This window comes from Empidonax traillii, unplaced genomic scaffold, assembly GCF_003031625.1.
Source record: "Empidonax traillii isolate 1590-97213 ecotype Southwest subspecies unplaced genomic scaffold, ASM303162v1 scaffold94:size1391941, whole genome shotgun sequence".
In the NCBI taxonomy this organism is placed as follows: domain Eukaryota; kingdom Metazoa; phylum Chordata; class Aves; order Passeriformes; family Tyrannidae; genus Empidonax; species Empidonax traillii.
The window spans coordinates 1,335,277-1,356,215 of NW_020955287.1; the positions used below are offsets into that span (position 1 = coordinate 1,335,277).

At 37.7% G+C, this 20,939-nt stretch overlaps 1 protein-coding gene across 4 annotated transcripts in view; it reads left to right on the forward strand.

The window, feature by feature from the left end:
• Positions 1–290: 290 nt before the first annotated feature.
• Positions 291–20,939, forward strand: part of RBBP8 (RB binding protein 8, endonuclease) — a 39,560-nt gene continuing 18,911 nt past the window's right edge. The window contains exons 1-6 of one of the 4 annotated variants that reach the window (XM_027881775.1): positions 291–405; positions 8,618–8,837; positions 14,116–14,158; positions 17,330–17,425; positions 18,199–18,311; positions 19,966–20,041. In XM_027881775.1, the coding sequence (XP_027737576.1) occupies positions 8,726–8,837; positions 14,116–14,158; positions 17,330–17,425; positions 18,199–18,311; positions 19,966–20,041 (440 nt within the window). In that variant the 5' untranslated portion in view covers positions 291–405; positions 8,618–8,725. Of the gene's footprint in view, positions 406–2,129; positions 2,178–6,113; positions 6,232–6,304; positions 6,463–8,617; positions 8,838–14,115; positions 14,159–17,329; positions 17,426–18,198; positions 18,312–19,965; positions 20,042–20,939 lie in introns of those variants that run through there. The other 3 variants (XM_027881776.1, XM_027881774.1, XM_027881773.1) reach the window with 3 other exon arrangements.

Below are 20,939 nucleotides of genomic sequence, written 5' to 3' on the forward strand. Positions count from 1 at the left end.
GGGAGTTGACAGAGGCGTGAATAATTCACCGCTTATGAAGCCTCCCCAGCCCGAGCTGAGCTGCAGCATGTTGGGCCAGCCTTTGATGCAGACTGGTTGGGCAGGTTCCTGGGCGCCCCGGGAACCGGTCTGATGGGTCTGTTATGCCAACAAATTCTGGTATGATTCCATGCTCTCCAGAATGCAGAAACCTGCCCAGCCAGTTAAATGAAAGGCATATTAGGTTATCCATTGCACATTGTATATATCTTAGGTGCAGCAGATCTCCTCTCGGCATTCTCTACTGTGGTCCACAGTGGCTTCCTCATCTTACTTACACTTGAGGTTTGTAGCTGGAGGGGAAGTCAATAGTAAATATTTATCACCCCGATCAAGAACAGAACTTTTCACAATTCAAACAGAAGGGTGAGTTTTGAAAATCTTTCTTTAAAATTAATTTAAGATAACATTAAGCAAAAAATTTCTCTGATGCTTGAAGTGGTATAATGGCTATCTCCTTAATGTGTCTGAGTACTGCCAGTCTCTATGGTGTCTGTTGATGGGATTTTTGTGATTGCAGCTTTTCGACCCTTCTGTGTGCAGCTCAACATCATCACCTCTACAAGAGTATTTACTGGAGAGACAGTTCAATGAACTTAGCATGGGAGTGAGAGATAGAAACTCCACTGCCAATGACTTAGTATTTTGAGCAAGTCATTTCAGTATTGCCTATTGGTCTTCTCTTTTATACAGTGTTTTTATAATCCCTGTCTCATAACAGCACTGTTGTAACAAGGCATAGTGCCATTACAGTAAGATGTGCCATTACTAATCCTTGCCAGACTTTTTCAATTGTTCAATTTTAGAGAGTAAATTAATTAAGCCTTGACTTACATATTCAGAATTAGCTTCATAGTAAGATAGGAAGTGTACATTGTTCCTGCTTTCTTTCTACATAACTATTAGAAATTTACCTGTTTGGAATGAGTAATGGTGGTGGCAGTGGCAATGGTAATAAAAAGCAGTCCTAATCATAAAGAGTAGGCTGACCTGAAAGTTCTATCTGTATCTGTGACTGAATCCATTCACCAGTTCTGTGTCAAATAAGAAAAATTTAACAGTGTGAAAACAAAAGCTGTGGAATCTGGTAACTGATTAACTACTGGAGCACAGAAGTACTTGCTGAGCTGAATAGAAAGGAATGAAGACAGGTTTTGTCATGCCTGTTAGGACAAAATAACTCTTTAACTTAAGTAAATGTGAATCTTCTCACCATTTGTGTAGCTACATTTTTGAAAACCTTCACATAACTACTTCCGTCTCCCAGGAAATCTTAATTTTGGCTATCTTTACATGAAACAATCACCATTCTCTTTGATGATGTGAAAAAAAGAAAAGTCAGAATCAGTGGATATAAACCACTAGATACAAATAAATCTATACAGGATTATGTAAGACTTTATGATAGGCACACAACAGGAAGCTTTAATTATAAAGGTGTTTACTTGCCAGCTGTTTCCAGGCTGATGCTAAAATGAATATTATTCTTTTGTAGAGTGCCAAGAAAAAGGCCTCCTGAGCACTTAAAAAAAAAAATCAGTTAATTGAAATTACCTTCTCATTAGCAGCATTGTACCTGTGTGTAAAAATTTTTCTTCGAGGTGTGGGTAAACAGAAAAAAAACATAGGGAAAATTCTGTATTCTCACAGAAGGTAATAATATTTTTCAGGATAAAAAGTTTAATTTTCCTATCAGCTCTGTTGATTCTGCTATCAAATATGTAAGGAAAAATTATAAGGAATAAACCATTTTCCAGAGAAAAAAATTATAGCTGGTTGAACTGTATGGTTTGCACAGGAACTCTGTAGAGACTACAAAATGCTACAAGAGAGCTTTGATTTCTAAAGCTTTAGGATTTTTACACAGCATATTTTTAAAATTCAAACTAAATAAACAATTTTTTCCTAATACTGCTTGCCACCCTCTCTCTCTCTCTCTCTCTCTCCCTCCTGTTTATATGTTCTGTTTTATTTGGGTTTTCCTCAGCTGCTTTTTTTTTAGGGGTCTGGAAGAGCAGGGGCCATTGTTTGGGGATTTTTTTTTCTCTCACATGGTAAGTAAAATATTATTTCCTATATGTTGCTTCTTTTTTGCTTGTTTTCTGGCCCTGAATTTATGTTGTTCACTACAGTAAAAGGTAGTGTGCACTATTTTGTGCACTGTGCACGATTTTGTGCACAGATCTGTAAACTTTTACTTCAGCTGAGATAAATATGCATAACTACTCAAACTAGTCGTGCTAACCTGAGAAACATCAGTAGGAGCAAAACATTTCCGCATGCAGCTAAGACAAATAGGTGCTGCTGCTTAGAGCCTGAAGACCAGCAACACTGGTTGCTCCTTTTTTTTTCCCCTCTATCAAGACTCTTTAAGAGACCTGAGAGTTTCAGTTGAATAAGCCCTGACTTTTTCTGACTACTGATCAGGAGCAGTGAAAGCACTTCAAAGAAGAGGGTTCCTTAAAGCGAACAGTGTTACTGGCATCAGGGAATTTGATCTTGGCTTAATTTCAAAAGTGGCTACGCAAGCAGCTTGAGAAGAATCAAATTCAGCTAGTGGGGGTGATGGAGTGGCTCCTCCCTATTTTGCCAGAGAAAGCAACTACCTGTGCCAGACAGCAGTGGTGTTCTCTGTGTGCCCTCCCAGCTGTAAGAAATCATGCCGTTCAGAGGACTGCCAGTTCCTACACTCCCGGTTCAAATCCCATTTAGGCAGCAGCTGAACTGTGCCACATGCAGCTTATATGCTGCATCTGAAGTTGGGCTCCTTTGATATCCTCACTAGCAACTGCAACATGAAGTTCATTAAATGAACACGACTAGAGAGTTAAACATTATGTTTATCCCTCAGTTACAAAACTGCAACCTCCTCTAGGAGGTTGTGAACACACTGGCCATGTATGTGCAATCCATTCAATCTCATGCAAATAAATAAGGACCTCACTATTATGTGTATGTACATATATATATATATATATATATATGTATATACACATACAGGTAAAGCGTGAAATAGTTACCATTGTGCTTACAGCATATAAAATATTTAAACTGGACTTCCCATTTTAATTCAAAGCTGGTTTTAATCTTTACATCTAAATTTAAAGTAATAGAAGCAAAAAAAAAAAAAATGGTAAGCCTTCTGCTAACCTCTTTTAGCCCTGCTCTGTATGCATGTGCAGTGAGCTAGGTCACCTGCTGCTACCTGAATGGTTTGAAACACTGACGCAGCCTCTGCACTATCCTCAAAAAGGGGGGTGCATGTGCGTGAATAAAAGGCAATTTTATTTTATCTATCATATGACATTGCACTACTCTTACAATAGAAATTCAGTCATTAGTTGATTTGCTGGTAAATTGTCCAGTCATCAAGAAGAAAGGCATAACCACTAAACCATAACTGTAACTGAAAATCAACAGCTCCACATATCATTATAAGATTAAACATTTCAGACCAGACAGGTCTAAAATGGGCTAGGATAAAATTAGATTCCCTTTTTATCAGAGCTGCTGGTGGATAAGTATTCTGTCACCTAGTTTAATGTGCCATATTAAGGGTTATTTTGAAATCTGGACATGAGCCATGACAACACAGGAAGTTTTGTATCTGTTCAAGCTCAACAACAGTGAAGCATTTTTCCCACAGTTTTATTGTCTAGGTGTGTGTTTACTCTTATGAGGTGAATGAGATGCAGTTCCAGTCAGACAAGTCAGCTTAAGACATCCAGTATAAATGAATGTGGAATATCAGACTTCAGTAATTTTCTAGTACGTTCAATGAGCCAGGGATCTATTCAGTCACCAAGTATGTGATTATGGAATATATAAAATCAAATAAATCTGGAAGGGAGATAAGAGTAAAGTTCAACCGTTAGTCTTAATCCATTATCACTTACTGTTGAGTAGATAAGAATAACACTGTAGAAGTCAGTGGATTTATGTTGCTGTAAAGTTCAACATGAGAGGATATGAGAACAAACTGCTCACACACTTTATTGGGAAATAAAAGGGATGACATAATTATTTTCCAGAGTGCCTCCTATAAATAGAAAGAAAGGTACAGTTTATGGTAAAATATCTCATCAATCAGTAAGAGGGCTATTTTATTGCTACTTATCAGATCTGTGTGTATATTTAAGACATCCATTTCTCTTTAATCTGAGCAAATGAATACTTGCCTACATCGCAAATTTTTAGATTATAGAAGCTTCAAAAGTAGAATGAAAAGCTGCCAACAAGCATTATTTAGGAAGACTGGAGTGTCTATCACGACCTATTATTTTAGTTCTACCATATGTGTATTGATAGGATAATGGATCAAACTTACAATATAAGCAATCTCCTGTTGAGCTCCTGAATACCGCAATTATTTTATCTTAGTTGAAAACCAAGTGGTTAAACAACTGTGAGGAAGAAGCAGAAAAGTTAACTACATGATTTTTTCAAAATACATCTGAATTCATGGTAAGTACTTGATGGGAAACCAACAGTATTTTCAACAAAGGTTAACAACAGATTTGAAGTCTGTTTAATCACAGGTCATCTTGGACTTCTATCTGACAGTATTTCAAAATACTTCAAAAATGTTGAAATGGTATTTCAGATCCAGTCTTATTTGTGCTGTAGTTCCATATTTATGACACTTTCTGGAGATCTGAGTGATATGAATATGTAACAAGAGTAAGATGGAACAGCTGCTAACAATTATTAAATACCTGAAACCATAACTTTTTAGATACTGCTATTAATGATCTAGAAAGTATGTGTTTGCAGTACTGCCCCTTGCAAACTGATCACCACTGTGTCTTCCAGTCATGCCACTAAGCTGTCTCTGGGTTGTCTCTATACACATCCAGTGGAATCATGTCCAGTGGAATCATGTGAAGGCAGAGCGGTAATAGTTAAAAGGTGTATTCTGTTTCTATTTCACCACTAAGAACTACAAACTTAAAATCAAGTGGTATATTATTTTATTACTGCAGACAGCAGGGTTGGTCCCAAGGAATGAAGGAACATTGATCCACAATTTGGGGGAAAAAAAATTAGTTGCAAGAAGTCTCAAAAGTGACACTAAAGTTCAGCTGCCTTATGCCATAATAATTATATGAGCCTATCTCTTTTCATACTCACATAAAACATCAAAATATGCCCTAGGCTGTTCTGCTGTGCGCTAAAATGACAATCCACAGGAACCATTCCAATCAAGAAGGCAGGGGAAGCACTGCAAATACATCTGTGTGCAAACCCCAGTAATCAGCAGATTAAAAATCCTGGCTTGTCCCCTTGGCTTTCTTCTGGCGGCTCTCTGTGGAGACCCCAAGCACTGGGCCAGAGGAGGAAAGGGCTGGGACAATGCCTGATGACCTTGATGGATGAACATGAGCTAGCAGCGTGCCCAAGGTGGCCAGAAAGGCCAATGGCATCCTGGCTTGTACCAAAAATAGTCTGGCCATCTGGACCACCAGGCACTGGTGAGGCTACGCCTCGAGTACTATGTTCAGTTCTGCACCAGGAAGAATACTGAGGTGCTGGAGCATGTCCAGAGAAGGGCAAGAGAGCTGGTGAAGGGTGTGGAGCACAGGTTTTGTGAAGAGTGGCTGAGGGAGCTGGGGTTGTTTAGCCTGGAGAATAAGGGGGCTCAAGGCTTTATGCCTCTCTACAACCTCCTGAAAGAAGGCTGTAGCCAGGTGGGAGTCCTGCTCTTCTACCAAGTAGCAAGTGACAGAATGAGAAGAAATGGCCTCAGGTTGTGCCAGTGGAAGTTTAGGTTAGGACACCATGAGGAATTTCTTCACAGAAACTGTGTTTAGACATTGGAATGGACTGCCCAGGTCCCTGGAAGCATGTAAGGAAAGACTGAACTAGGCACGTAGTGCCATGGGCTAGTTGACATGGTGGTGCTGGGTCATAGGTTGGACTCGATGATCTCCGAGATCTTTTCCAGCCTAACAGATCCCGTGACTCTCTGTCACCGCTGGCACAAGAACGCCGCTCTCGCCGCCGCCGCGGAGGGCGGGGTTGGTGGGAGGAGGACAAGACCCTCACGGTCCCGCTCTCTCGCGAGAGCAGCGCCCAAGCCTCGCGAGAGCTGCCCGCGCCCCGGCTCCCCCTCCTCCGCGGGCAGGGCAGTCGCTCGCTCCAGCTTTTTCTATTTTCCCGCCGTTCGCGCGCGGAGCTGCCGGAGCCAACCAGGTAACGGCGCGCGCGCCGCTCCCGCTCCGCCCGAGGGACGGGCGCTCCCACAGCCCCGCTGGGCCCGGGATCCCGCCGGGCGCGCTGCCGGCACTGCCCCGCCTGCCCCAGGAAGGGGCGTGCGGGACATGCCCGACCCCTCCCCGGCCGTCCCGGCTGCTGGGCGTGACCCGAGCCTGGCGGGAAGCTCCCGTGGCAGGATTTCCCAGAGCATCCCGGCGTGTTTCTCGAGTGAGTTTTCTGCGCGGTGTTCGTGCAGGAGGGAAAGGAGAATAAAGTTCACCGCCGGGAGGTAGAGGAGAGTTGAGTTTGTAGGAGCACCCCGGTGCTCGGGGTTTCTGGAGGGGGCCGGGGCGCCTTGTGCTCCCTAGAATCCCGGAGAGGCGGCGTGTTCCCGACGGAGAGGTGTAAACACGGATCAGCAGCCTCGGCGCGCTGTGGGTGCTGCGGCGTTGCTGGAGGCGATCACTCGTGAAGCCCTGCAGAACCTTACGGTGCCGGAGGGAGATGCTGTGTGCAAGAAGAGGGAAATGGACGTATTTAAGTGGTTCTGTGAGAGCGTCAGTCGGCAGGATATCCGGGAGAGGGGCTGGAGTGGTGCTTCCAGCCCCCCTCAGGCAGCTTCCAGTCCTGTCCGTGCCTGCAAGTGTCTGTACATCCAGCTCAGGTGGTTTGGTTTTGTTTTTTTTTTTTTTTTTTCCCGAAGGACTGGAAAGCCTTTTCTTATGACTGGAGACTAAGGCATCACTTTTACACCTGTGCATCTGCCCAGGCCTGTCAAAGCCTCGACTTAAACAGTTGTTGGGGGCCCTGTATTTTAAGGCAGGTTGAACACCTGTAGGAAGCAATGTATCATTTTGGAATCTTGAAGCAGGTTAAGCTTGGGAAAATGCGTTGCTCTTTTTTTTCTCTGTTTGTATTTAGTCGATTGTACTAATCATTTGCAGAAATTCTGAGCAAGTTTTGTGCATTTTTTTTTCTCAAAGTCATCTTGGGAAAAAAAAACCAAAACATCAAAACTGAAACAAACACTAGGGACAGCATTTACTGTCTAGAGTCAGATGACCTTTCCTGGGAAATGATTCGTCTGACGCACTCAAATCTAAAACAGTAAGTGAAAGCAGGTTTGTGGGTTTCACTGCCCTAGTGCTTGACAGAGGAAAAAGATTGGTTCTGAAATATCTGTTATTGAAGGTGGAAAAACAAGAGTTTAAAAGACATTCCTGATGTCACTAGGCAATGGGTCCCACAAAGCAGCATTGTGAGATGGCTTAATGTGGCTGCACACAAAGTGGAACCTTTCAGCTGCAAAGATGCAAGCAGATTACTGTTTCTTCCGCTGAAGAATTGTAGTCATTGCTAGTTTGAAAAGGTAATTTTATTTTCTATTAAGGACTTCTCTGAAGATAACATTTGCTAGCTTGAAACCAAATACTGAAATAGGCTCTGAATTTTCTATGGACAGTGCATGTTCAAGCATTACTTTAGCACCAAAGTATCCTACTATAGAAAATGTACAGTTCAAGTGTTTCTGTGTTACTGAGAATAATATTTTGTTCCATTATTTTTATTCCACTTTAAAGAAAGACAGACCGAAAGAAAACTGACTTAAGACTGTGCACAGAGATATGAGAAAGGAGAGTGGAACCAAAGCCTCCAGGCCCTACACTGACCACTGGACTGAACATTTTATCGTGGTGAATCTAGGGGACCAGCTGAGCCAGTAGCTATACCCAGATATTCTAAGTTGCTTGAAGGCTCTCAAGGAAGGAAATGCAGCTTCTTGACTAATTGTAGACCTTGTATCTTTTGAACTACATCTGTAACTTATGCCTCAAAAATATGGGAGCAAATTCCTCCTTTTATTTATCTATATAGACATAGTGGTTTGCTTGCTCAGGCTGCTAATTTAGGAAGAGTACAAAATACTTAAGATTTTTTTTTTCTTATTGTATTTTATACTGCAGAGTCATACCACCTAGTAATGACACATTGCCTGCTCAAAAGTATTTGCTTAAAATTGACTGCATAAAAATGGTGAAAACTTAGAATGGCCAGTTTCACACACAGGGAACTGAAGGACAGAAATTATAGGAATATTTCAGTATTGGACATCCAGTGCAGATAGAATTGAATCTTACCTTGGCTCAGATCCAGATCTGAGTACCATGCTTCCCCTGAAGTTTACCTGAGGGCATCATCTGTGCTAAGAAACCCTTCAAGACAAATAGAATCAGCATCATCCACACCTTCAGGGTGACTGTCAGTATAAAAGTATATAAATACATATGATGTAAGGATAGACAGTAAACTTTGTATTTCATCCATGGCTACAAGTTATACTCTGATACATGCAAACATAAGTGTTGTCATTCTGTTGTTACAGGTATACACCTGTCTTCAGAAACAGCTTCTCAACTATGTAATTTAAAATACAAAGTTTGAGAGTGATCCAGTTCTGCAAATAAGGGAGCTGGGAGCAGAAAAAAGCAAGATGAATGCATCTGGAGGAAGCTGTGGGAGCCCTAATTCTGCAGAACCTTCAGGAGATTTCTTCAAGGAACTGTGGTCCAAACTGAAGGAATGTCATGATAAAGAAATACAAGGTAAATCGCTTAAGTTTGGGCTTGTCTTGTCAGGTTAAAGTTTGGGTTTGTCAGCTGCCACCGGAAGACTTTGAACCTAAATACTCCTCATGGAACTAAATAGATTTTTAGTGTCTTAAGTTATGCAGAAAGTTGATTGGATGATTACAAATGATCCTTAAAGATGGTCCACCTAAGCCTGGTATAACAGGTTTAAACTATCAACAAGTATAAATGATTTGCTAGGTCAGTGAAGAAAAAGTAACACAATGTTGCATGGAATTTGTGCTTGCTTAGAAAATATTTAAATGGTACTTTACCTTCAATGGATTATGATTCAAAGTTTTCAGACCCTGTTATTCGATGAATTTTTTTTCTTCTGTCTTTGGCTTTAGTTACTTCAGATTATTAAAACGATTTGCATTGTTTATTTTCCCTAACTTGTGTGAAATACCACTGTAGATTAATGTTACTGAAGTATTCCTTCGCTTTGTAGTGTTCTAAATTTTCTCAGCAAAATTTATAATACTTTTATAAATGCTTATTCTTACATCATGTTTTGTGGTCTGTGATAACAATTTTACTACAGATTGACTGTTAGTGTCTGTTCGTTCTTCAGTAGTTCAGGAAAGATGAATTATTGCACTTTATTGCTATTGCAATATTGTTTTACAGGTAGCATTCATAATTTTTTTTTTGCTAGAAACTTTTCATAAGAAGTTAACGTTTTGTTCTTATAATATAAAGTCACATGATCCATTCTTTTGGATGGAATTAGAACAGTATTTGACAATATCTTCAAATAAGCATATCCTTATCCATGAAGTAGTATTTATATTAGGCTGGAATAAAAGCAGGTGAGTTTTTGTGAATTGAGAGCTTCAGATCTTTACCCAGAGCATTTCAGTGGCCCTGGTTGTTTCTACCAGCCTCAAAACAGTTTTGGGAGTCTGTCCGTTTAGGTCCAGTTATATCATCACTTCTTTATTTCAAAAACTGGGACACTTTTTTATAATGTATAGATGTTACATACCTCCCTCTGAAAGTCTTAATTCAGTAATTTGCAGCACTGGACTGTGATGCTTTCTGCTATTAGTAATTACAAAAAACTAAAAAACTCCAACATCCAACTGAAAAAAACATTTATTATTTTAGCAACTGAAAAGAAAGTTATACCAGAAAGCAGCATTTTGTTACACCAAAGAAAAGTATATGTTAACCATCTGAAATATAATTTTATGTTGTGTTCCAAAACACACCAAAAATTTACTTTTTTTAATTGTTGATGGTTCTTTTCGGAGTGGGTGTGATGTCAACCACAGATAAAGGCGGAAGTACTGACAGAATGGGATCTGGCAATCCGTGGCATGTCTGAACAACAAAAACTGAACAAACAAAAAGCTCCGATGTAGAGAGCTGTTTAAAGTGACCCTTTCTCTAGTTTCTTGGGATGTGCAGCACGTGATTTTAAAGTTTTAGTTTTCTTTATGCAAGCAAGATACTCTTTAGAATGCATGCTGGGTGTGGCCAGGTAATTTTGCCACCAGGCAGTCTTTTTCATGCCTAGCCCTTTGTCAGTATGTCCCACACCGCACTGTGTTAGGTAAAATTAGGTCTTCCATGATAACATCAAAGACATGCCTGAAGGATAGTTAATTTTTTCAGAAGGTGGGGATCCTCTTATAGAAAATGGTACTGGAAGATATTTTAGAAACATCAAACACAGGCTTGCCTGGACTTTGCTTGTTCCTGAAGTCTATAAATAAGAATTAAAATTGACTCATGGGTTTCCAATCTAAATGTCAGCAAAAAATTATTTTAAAGGTGGTGGAAGGTGGATTAAGGGAAAGTCAGTAGCTGGAGAAAAAATCTTTTGGCTTCTACAGTGCACAGCGTACTGAACACTGAAATGGTGGAATTCTTAATTATTTGTTAACTATCCATGACTAGAATTTATGACACATGAACTTGAAATGGTCAGACATATTATATAAGTTATATCTATAGAATGTAAGACTGGAAAATACTTTAAACTCACGCAGTTTGAAATGAATTTTATTAAATTTCGATATTACTATATTGTAAAGGGTGTGTTTTTCCAGTGTTATCTAAAGAAAAATCCAGCTTCTTACTCTTTTAAACTGATGACTTGCAAAAAATTCCAAATGTTGGCCCTCTTCAGACAAAACAGCTATCATTTAGCTCTAGCTCATTATGAGACAATTGGTAGGACACCTGCAACTCAGTTTCCAAAGATGTTGGACGTGGTGGGTGTCTGTTGATTTTTCATAGAGTTCAGAAGTGCTCAGCAGCTCAGAATAACAGTGATTACAACTATATTTGCTTTTATTTCCTATCTGTAGAATGTGTGGGCTACTTGCACAGTGCTCACAAAATTGAAAGGAATTTAATAATGCTTTTTATGAAGTGACTTATTTCTACAGGTCTTAATTCTTACCTCTGGCTTGAAATAATTATGTAGATATTTGGTGCATATGGCTCTTATCAAGATGGTTTCTGAGGATTAATTCAAGTCTAAAGCTCTGTACTAAAACAATATTTTATATATATATATATATCAACATAGAAGTGTGAGCAGAGTTTCATGTACAAGAAATAACCTGTTTTTTTTTCAATTATTCAATTACCTCTGAAAAGCAGAAGATGTCAATAGAGAAAAAACTGTAGTCAGAGATGCAGAGAAATCTATGAGGAAAGCAGTCTTGTTGTTAGATTGCTGTAGGAAAGAAAATAGCTGGAAGTTCCTCAAAAGTAAATAATTATAGAAAATGGAGCTGGAAAGGATTTTAGAAGGTCATCTAGTCCATCTCTATACCCTTAAGGTAGGATTATGTCTGTGTCATTGCTGACAGAAGCTTGTCCAACCTGTTTCAAGAAAACATTAGTGATAAAGATTCTTCAGTTCTCCCAGGCACTGTCAGTTTTAGGAAAATGCATTTAGTGCATTTGAAAATTCACCAGAACAGAAATTGTCATAGCCATTAATGGAAATGTTACAGGTATGTAGTCTAATCAAGTAGCAAGGTTCATAAATTAGTGTTGTGTGTTGAATTAATCTGCCTAATGACAGTTTAAAGAAGGCCTCCATCACTTTAATGGGGATAATGTGTCTTTTACTAATGCTCATAGGAGCTTTAGGCAATGTAGATTTATATAATCTGCAGCTTGTCTATTCCACAGAAATAGTGTGTAAAAGACACAATTGAACTGGGAAGTTACATAGTGCAATTCCACATAGGTTTATATACTCACTAGGGTGTTAAATAAGGAAACCCGAAAAAACAAAGCTTCTGAAATGAGTGTGCATAAAAACTCGCAATGCCCTGGAAAAGCAAAAGGAAGAGATTATACCAGATGTAGTAATTCAATGCTCTTGGATAAATGTAACAGACTGGTTTCCTGCCTTCTCATTGCAGTCATTGAACTAAGAAAAAATGCAACCTTTAAGTAACTAGTTTGGTTCCTCCTGAATTCAGGTGAGAGGGGAGATAGTGTTACCCGTTGCACAGTAGTGGGCCTTTTGAGCCCTGCCTCTTCAATTGGTGGCTCAGGTTGCCAAAGTTACAATCCTAAATACTTGCTGAACAGACTACCTGTTCATACAGGAGATGCATTGTTGTGCAGCTTCATTCCTTCCGATGGGTGTGGAGCAGCATTAAAGCACGCTTTATAGGGGTTCTAATTGCAGATGCCTAATTGACTTGATGAATAGCAACTACTTAAAAAAATAAACCCTCTTTCTGTGCTGATCTGCATGATAGAACATAACATCTCACAGGTGCTGAACACTTGGAGATAAAAGAAATCTTGCTATATTTCATAACTAATTTTTTAAGTAGTCTTTCTGCATTTTTATCTAAGTGTCTCACTAGCACCTTGCAGGAAGCATGGGGTCATGATGTTGTAAGTGGCCTGAGGAGTGAACCTTCTCGAGCTAATAGTTTTCCCCTTTGTTCCCAGTTAAGCATGGTAGGGGAGAAAAAAAAAAGTCTGTTAGCTGCCTTAGCCTACATTTTCTATAGTAAGATGTAGTATCAGCTCTGTGTTTTACCTTAAATTCAGACTTGTTGGAAGTTTTCTTAAAAGTGTTCTGATTTTATAAGTTTATCCTGTTATCCAAAATGCATAATGCTTTTGCAAGAGAACTTACAAGACACCTAATGTTCGACCTGAAGCTGATAACAGCCTTTCATAATTAGAAGAAAATAATGGTGCTAGGAAAAAATTATGTGATTTTCTGATGTCACACAAAAATTTCTGTTGGATTTGTATTTAAGAAAATGTTCTATCATTGTGGTCTGATTATTTGTGACCATTTTTTTGGAATAGGAATGGCCAGCTTGTGTGTGGGTAATCACATACACTGCATCCAGCTTGTTAAGCTGTGCTGTACTTGGAGCACCTTTATCTTCCTGCCCCTGTGCACATACAAATGCATCCAAAACCTTGTGAGCAGATTGGCTGGACAGTGTTCTGTCCCCTGGGCTGTCAGCTGACCAGTCCCGTTGAGAACATCAGCTGTATTTGCAAACCTGTATACTTCTGTGCAGAATACATGTTTAGGAGTGTGGGAGTCTTAGTGGGAGAAAGGCCACAGATGAAATATCATTCCTCACCTTAAGATCTTCCAAAGAAGCTTTGGCTGAGAGAATCTGGTATCTCATCTCCAATGGAGTCTGTCACCCTTTTGTGCTTTAAAGGTTTGGATCACATATTTTTGATGTTTCTTTTATGCATATACACTGTAATGCTTTGCACAGTTCAGTGGTTGGATGCTTCATTTCCAGTGTAGTATTATGCATTTATGTGCACACAGAACATGATTTATGCTACTTAGGTGGGCATAGTCAATGAAAATATATTGATGGTGCTGGCTATTCATGTGTGGGTTTTTTACAGAAGTGTTTTATACCTGTTTAAGTGGGAATTTGAGTGTTTGCGTAAGAAGTCCCTATTTCCTAGAGATAGTAATAACTGTATTTGTTTCCAAGATCCTGTAGAACATACTCGAAAAGTCCAGAATGAACCATTAACTTGGTTAGAGCATGGTGCTAATAATGCCAAGGTTGTGGGTTTGATCCCCATAAGGGCCATTAGCGTACAAGTTGGACTCGATGATCCTTTTGGGTCCCTTCCAACTCAGAATATTCTGTGATTTCTGTGATCTTCTCCCCAGACTAGTGACATTTTTTTTTGTCTCTTTGCAGATGTTTATTGTTTCCCTCATTTTTTACAATCAGAATTCTGTAACATGTATTTTCTTCTTTCTACTTTTCAGGCTTACAGCTGAAAATATCTAAGTTAAAAAAGGAAAGATGCTTGTAAGTACTCATCCCAATGATTTAATTTATTAAAGGACAGTAAGACTGCCATTAATGAGCTGTAATTTTTGTAAGATCAATTGAGGTTTCATGGAATCTTCCTTCAGATATGTACTAAACTCTGCTCACTTCAGTAACTCAGCTGAAGTCATCTGAAGATGTAGGGTGTGTAGCCTGAACACTGCACTTGCCTTCTTTGAACAAGTGACTCCTACAGTTTTCTTATCTATGGTATTTCTAGGATGACAGTCAAGATGTTGGCATTGCTAATACAAAAGATAATTAGGGAGACATTTCAAAATTGAGGTATTGTGCATTAACTCAGCTTTCAGTCATTCAGCAATGATTCTGCTAATAATCTTGCTAATTTTCACTCAATTTTGTATTTTAAGATCTATACAGCTTCTTTTGCAGCCATTATATGCTACTTATTTTTAGTGCTGTTCATTAGAAGCAATTTGGGAAAAATCTGAATTACAAGATTTACATGTACAGTAGAATTATATATTTACAGCATGAAATTAACATTACTTTTCCTGCTGCTGACTACAGCCATATTTAATTAAATGATAACAGTCATGCTTATGTGATTCTTTATTTGAATTTTCACTTCAGATTTGATTGCATTAATATTATGGTTACTATTACATATGATCTATATTATGAGTTGCGCTTTATAAAGTAGCTGTGTAGGAGGAATAGGAATAAATTACTTGATCTTTTTCCACCGTGGAAAACAATATAATTATATTATATATATTAAAGAAATTCAACTCTTCTGAGAAGTAGCAAAAGTACTCCAGATTTGCATTGCCATCTGCAGTCAAAGACATATAATCTTATATTGAAGTAGCACAAGGAATATATTTATGTTAGCACATGATATTATATTAGGTTATTATACAGCTTTCAATTAGCAAATATTTGGTGCTATGTATTATTCTTAGAGACTACACTTCCGCTTCTGGAAAAAAATCAATTTAACATCTTGTTATTTCTTAAGTATAGTTTATAAATTAAGTAGTTATTCATTTTTAATCTAAAAGAATGAAATTCTCTCTTGCTGTTTTTGTTAGCCTGGTGTATCATAAATTGCTTCCATGTTATGAAATCTCAAATGATCAGTTTTCTAAATGGTGAATATTATCAGTGGTGTGACTGAACACATACCAAATGGTTTAATCATTATTTTTTGGAATCTTTCTACAACTCCCACATTGTAGATACAGTACTGTTACATAGGAGGTCTTGTTCTCCTTGGTACATCTAAATACCTGAGGTTTAGTGTTTCAGACTTGGTAATCAACTGACAATGAGTGCCTTATTTTGTATCCCACTCCAACATTGAAGCTAATGACTTATAAACTCTAGGTCAGAGACCAGCCATAATGCAGAGTGTCTTCATAGCCAAAAATGTCTCTGTCACATTTATCAGCTTGAATTTTAAGGGAAAAAAACCAAAAACCAAAAAACAACCAATAACCTAGTTCCTTCTGTCATGTCAGTACCTTCATGGAATATTTTATAGGGTTTAGGTGGAAGGCATGTAGTATTAGTGTATGTTAGTATTGTCTTCTTTATTTGTTAAAAATAACTTAAGCCCATGGAATGACTTAACTAGAGAAAGGATTTTAAATTTTGCCGCTTTAGGCCTCCTGTAAGTTGCATAAATTGAAAAAAAGGAGATTTTTTTTTTTTTTTAATGCCCTAAATACCGGAAAAACACAGATTGCTTTTCTCAATTCAAATTTTGCCATGGCCTGGCTGTACTTCTTTACTGAACTGATATAGCAGAACTTTAATGCATTGTCCTCCCCAAGTGAAAGTACAAGTCTTAAATGGTCCCTCAGGCTGTTTGCATGTAACTGTTTTATAGGTTGAATATGCAATTGAAAAGGCCTAAATTGGTCTCGATGGTAGTACAGAAAGATAAAGCGTCTGTATTTAGAATTCAGGATTAATAAAACGTGTCTGTGATTATACACTGTAGAAGCTTCCAGCAATCCCATTCACTCTGTGACCCATGATTTCTAATTTCTTGTGCCACTGGAATGCCAGCAATATGAAAATGTGTTTGACTAAACATATGTTCAAGAGGTAGTGCCAATACAAAATATGTTTGTGTAAAAAAACTGTATCAACAAGTTAGTAAACATGTTTTCATTTCCTGTTGTATGTGAGCTTTACAGCTTTTCATGAGCCAATTTCATAGCTTCCTCAAATAATCCATCTCAGGCACACTGAAAACAAACAACCGCTTTCATGGATGTGTGCAAAGGATTCCATGGTAAAAAGAAGAGCTGGAAATGAATTCTCAGAAGTTAGTCGTTGTCGTGTTACATGGATTCAGTTGCTTAGCTTTTACTGAATGTTAATTGCCTTGTAAAAAAAAAAATTGTTCTTCTGGCTCGTACATTGCATCTTGAAGAGATGTGGTGATCGTATAATGAAAGTGAAGGGGAGCTAAAACTGGGAAGTTATTGTTATTGCTTTTCCTTTCCTATTTTAAGGAGGAAATACTCTTTGTTAATTAATTAACTCTGGCTTTTAGGGAACATATTTTTCTCAAGATCTTCTATTTCTGAGGGTTTTGGAAAGAGTTCTTTTTGCTGTATTCATATTACAGGAATATATGCTCTATAGACTCTGCAAATTGTTTCTTGAGAAAATAAACCTCTAATGGACCTAAAGACTTTTCAGAGATTTTTAAACCTAATGTGGTTTGCCACACTGCAACAACATTCACTGCCTGCTAAGAAAAGACCAAAATGACCTGATTGTGAAAGCCCCCATTAGATTCCCAACAGCTTCTCAACACAGTAAAGTATAAGAGAAGTGTTTGTGCTTATGTTCTCTGAAATTTGTTGCTTGAATATTATTAGCTTTTATACTTTGACTGTCAACTCTTTTACCTGAGCAAAAATAAGATTTATCAACAGAAGATCAACTGTAATATGAATTAGAAACTAGCTGCATCTTTCCTAACTCAGTAATTTCTAAATTATCATTCATCACAAACACTTGCTTCATTTATCTTCAACTTAATATTTGTGCTGAAGATAATAAGATTTTCCCAAGAAAATGAAAGAAATATCCCAGAGAGAATTCTCTATTGAAAAATTAATAGCTGTAATTTAAAGCTAGAACTAATTTTTCTCTGTTTGATTTCAGGGATGCAGAGAGGCTTGAAGAGTTCTATACCAAGAACCAACAACTCAGAGAACAGCAAAAAGCACTTCATGACACCATCAAGGTTTTAGAAGACAGGTGAAGTGGTGTTTTCTAGCCTTTGAGTTTGTTGTGTTTTGCTCTAACAGAGTAGCTCTGGAAACTTTGCAAGTTGAATTTACTATGTTTTGATGGTTTTGTTATACTGTTATTTTTGAAGTGCTTAGCTTGCTTAGTTCAGTTAAGATACATAGAACAGAGCAGCTGGGGAGGCAAACAGACATTTTAGGGTACATTCTCTTACATCTATTTTTGTAGAGGTAAATGTACATGTGAATCAAGACGTAATACAAGTACAAAACCTAAAGTCTGTAATATATTTTGAAGCTCATTTAATAACTCACTAGGAAATCTTTCAAATTTGTGGGAGTCTCTTTTCCCCATTGTCTGTTCTACCTAAATTTAATTACAAGTCCTGTCCTTTGCTTTCTTTTGGACTTCGTTGTCCTCATTGCCTTTTGATCCATTCTGCCTCTCCCTTATTTGTTCCTGTTTAAGCTGGTGTAGCGAAACAAAACCAATAGACATGAAATTACAGTGCGTTTTTTCATCTTTAGAAGTTATACCTGTTTTGGTAAATTAACATAATACATGCTTTACAGACTCTGCAAATTGTTTCTTGAGGAAGTAAGCCTCTGCTGGACCTAAAGACTTTTCAGAGATTTCTAAACCTAATATGGTTTGGCGGTCTGCACAGCTGTCAGAAATTTTCTGGTTTTTGTTGTTCAAAAGGTCTGTTAACGTGGATATCCGCTTCATATATGGCAATATTTTCTTAACAGAAGGACATTTTTCTCTCAATTTTATTGTAGATTAAGAGCAGGATTATGTGATCGATGTGCTGTAACTGAAGAACACATGAGAAAGAAGCAGCAAGAGTTTGAAAACATCCGGCAGCAGAATCTCAAACTTATTACTGAGCTTAGTGAGTTTTATCCACAAGTCTGAAAACAAAACATACTATTTTGTAGACTAGTTCTTCATTAATTCCTGTAACTTGGTATAATTTATATGTGGTGTGCTTAGTAAGCCCGAAAAGTTCAGTCGGGGGATACTTTAAATCTACAGTCTGAAAATATGTAGCATACCAATTACTAGTCATTTGACCCACCTTCTTAGATTGAAGTGCTGATACTGAAAGTGAACTGACGTGGAAAATCTTACAGTGTAAAGTAGCTACTTTAGATAAAATGTGACTGCTTCTGTTTATTCCTGCAGCTAGAATGACTGATTGCCAGCTTTCCTAAAGAGACCATGACTTCAAAGGAACTGGTGATCGCAAAGTAACGAGTTCAGACTAAGTGCCCTGGGTCCAGCTTGCGTCCTGTAGTTAATTGAACTTGAACTTTAACTGCAATAAACCCATAACTTTCACATAACCCACTGAAACCAAAAAAGAATCTGCACCAGGCAGCTTGTAGACAGCGCAGTTCATAAAGAGAGTTTGGAAAGATTGGTTATATGAAGTGCTAAATAATAGAGGACAGGATTTTAAAATGTTAATTGTATTTTTACCATTAATTATTTTGTATCATTTAGTTGTCTTGCTTGATCAAGAGCAAGACATTCAATGAGCTTTAAGACATGAGAAATTCAAAATAAAAAAAGTAGCTTTTCAATGCTTAATTAAGTTATGGAAATACTATGTTCCGTGCTAATACAAAATACATCAATTTTTTAATGATTTTTATTATTGGACATTTATGTAAAAATATTCTGAATTCTGCATTTAATGATTGGCTGTACCCTGTTTGTTGTTAATCTTTCAATAAAGCTTTGAACCTTAAAAATCAAGGTCTGACCTATTAGGTGCAAACCTTCCAGAACACTGACTGACAGAACAGTAGGGTTCTGTGGATTTGGGTTGAGATCTATATAACAGCCAGTGAAAGGTCAGTCAAAAGTAACCCAGAGGTAAAATAAACAACAACAACAAAACAAGAACAAGAATACTAAAATTAAAGCAAACAGAAAAGTTGGGAGCTAATCACTCTGTTATTTTGAGAGCATGGAAAAAAGGCTGAAGGGTGATGCCTTAAGCTTGTGTGAAGCAACGACAGAATGAACTGGAAATTAAGGAAAGTAAAATCAAAATGTTCTGACTAGTCTCTCTTAATTTCCAAAATATTTGACTGATTTAAAATAAATTCTTGGTGGAGGTTTCTTTTCATTCTGTTCAACTGGCTGGTTGCTTCAGTGGGTAAAACCAAATTCTAGTTGTATTATACTTCATAGGTTATCCTCAGCCTAAGGAAGCAGTTTTGTCTTTGGATTCAAGTGAGCAATTCATTCATATTTACAGCACAGTCTCACTTGTGTGTATGTGGACAAAAGTAATTAATGATTGCATAGAACAAATATTACGATCCAGTAATTGTGACACCTTTCTCTTTCCTAACACATCATTTGCAACTTTTTTAATGATTAGCTTAAAACTTCGTTTTTGTAAACCATATAGAGAGTTTTATATTTTAAAATTTTACATTGCATAATTAGTTACAATTACAACTAAAGGACCTGACAAGATTATGATATTAACATGTGTGCGTTATTTTTCTCTTTTTTTGCATAAACTCTAGTGAATGAAAAAAACAACTTACAGGATGAAAATAAAAAGATAACTGAACAGTTTCAGCAATTACAGAAGGAGCTGGAGTAAGTTTCACGTTGTTTTAGATATTTCCCCCTTTCCCCTATTCCCCAGTAGAAATGTCTGGGAATATAAACATCATCTTTTAAGTGTTTAAAACTTGTTTCCTTGTTTTGATAGACTGTGAAAAGATAGCATGCTACCACTATAGCAACATAAGCCTAGCCTCTTTGTAATGTGCAGATTTTTTGTTTTCTTTTAAATGGGCGTGTCTTTTTTTAAACCAAGAGAGGTAAATTTATCATTGAAATTTTTGTTGACTTCTGGTCACGGTGTAGAGCAAAGCCTTATGTCTCATACTTTTATTCCTCAGTCGACTCTTTATCAGTTCTTTCCTTCTAGGTTAAAACTTCAGAAAAGTAGTTTCTTAGAAAATCCCAGGGTCTTACAAAACATTTTGTAAAATAAACTTACAATAATTTTACGATGTAAAAGAAAAAAGACCATAGTAAATTTTGAAAGAAAACCATGAAAATGGGGAGCTACAAAGGGACTATGAAGTTGTAATCTGATGTAGCAAGAATGTGCTAATGTTGTGGTTAATATGCAGATATGATGCACTGTAAAGTCAGAGGTAGTATTGCATTCTTGTTATGGTTTGACATCATCTGAAACTTATCTCACTTTTGCCAGGGAAGACCAGGGAAAAGGTCCTCCACAGTGCAGTAGTTACATGTTGACTTCAGGTCTGAAGAACTAGGGTTTTATGCTGTTCCTTGGCTTTATGGAGCAATGGTGAATTTGTTTTTAAATGTATCTCAAAACTGGCTTGTAGTATTCCTTTTTGACACTGTGATGCTATTGAGATGGCTGCATTTCCTAATTGCTGCTTTCTTGGACCATATGATTGTCCTGCTTGCTGAAATGAAAACTCTTCATCTTGCTGACTTGGGGTTTTATTTG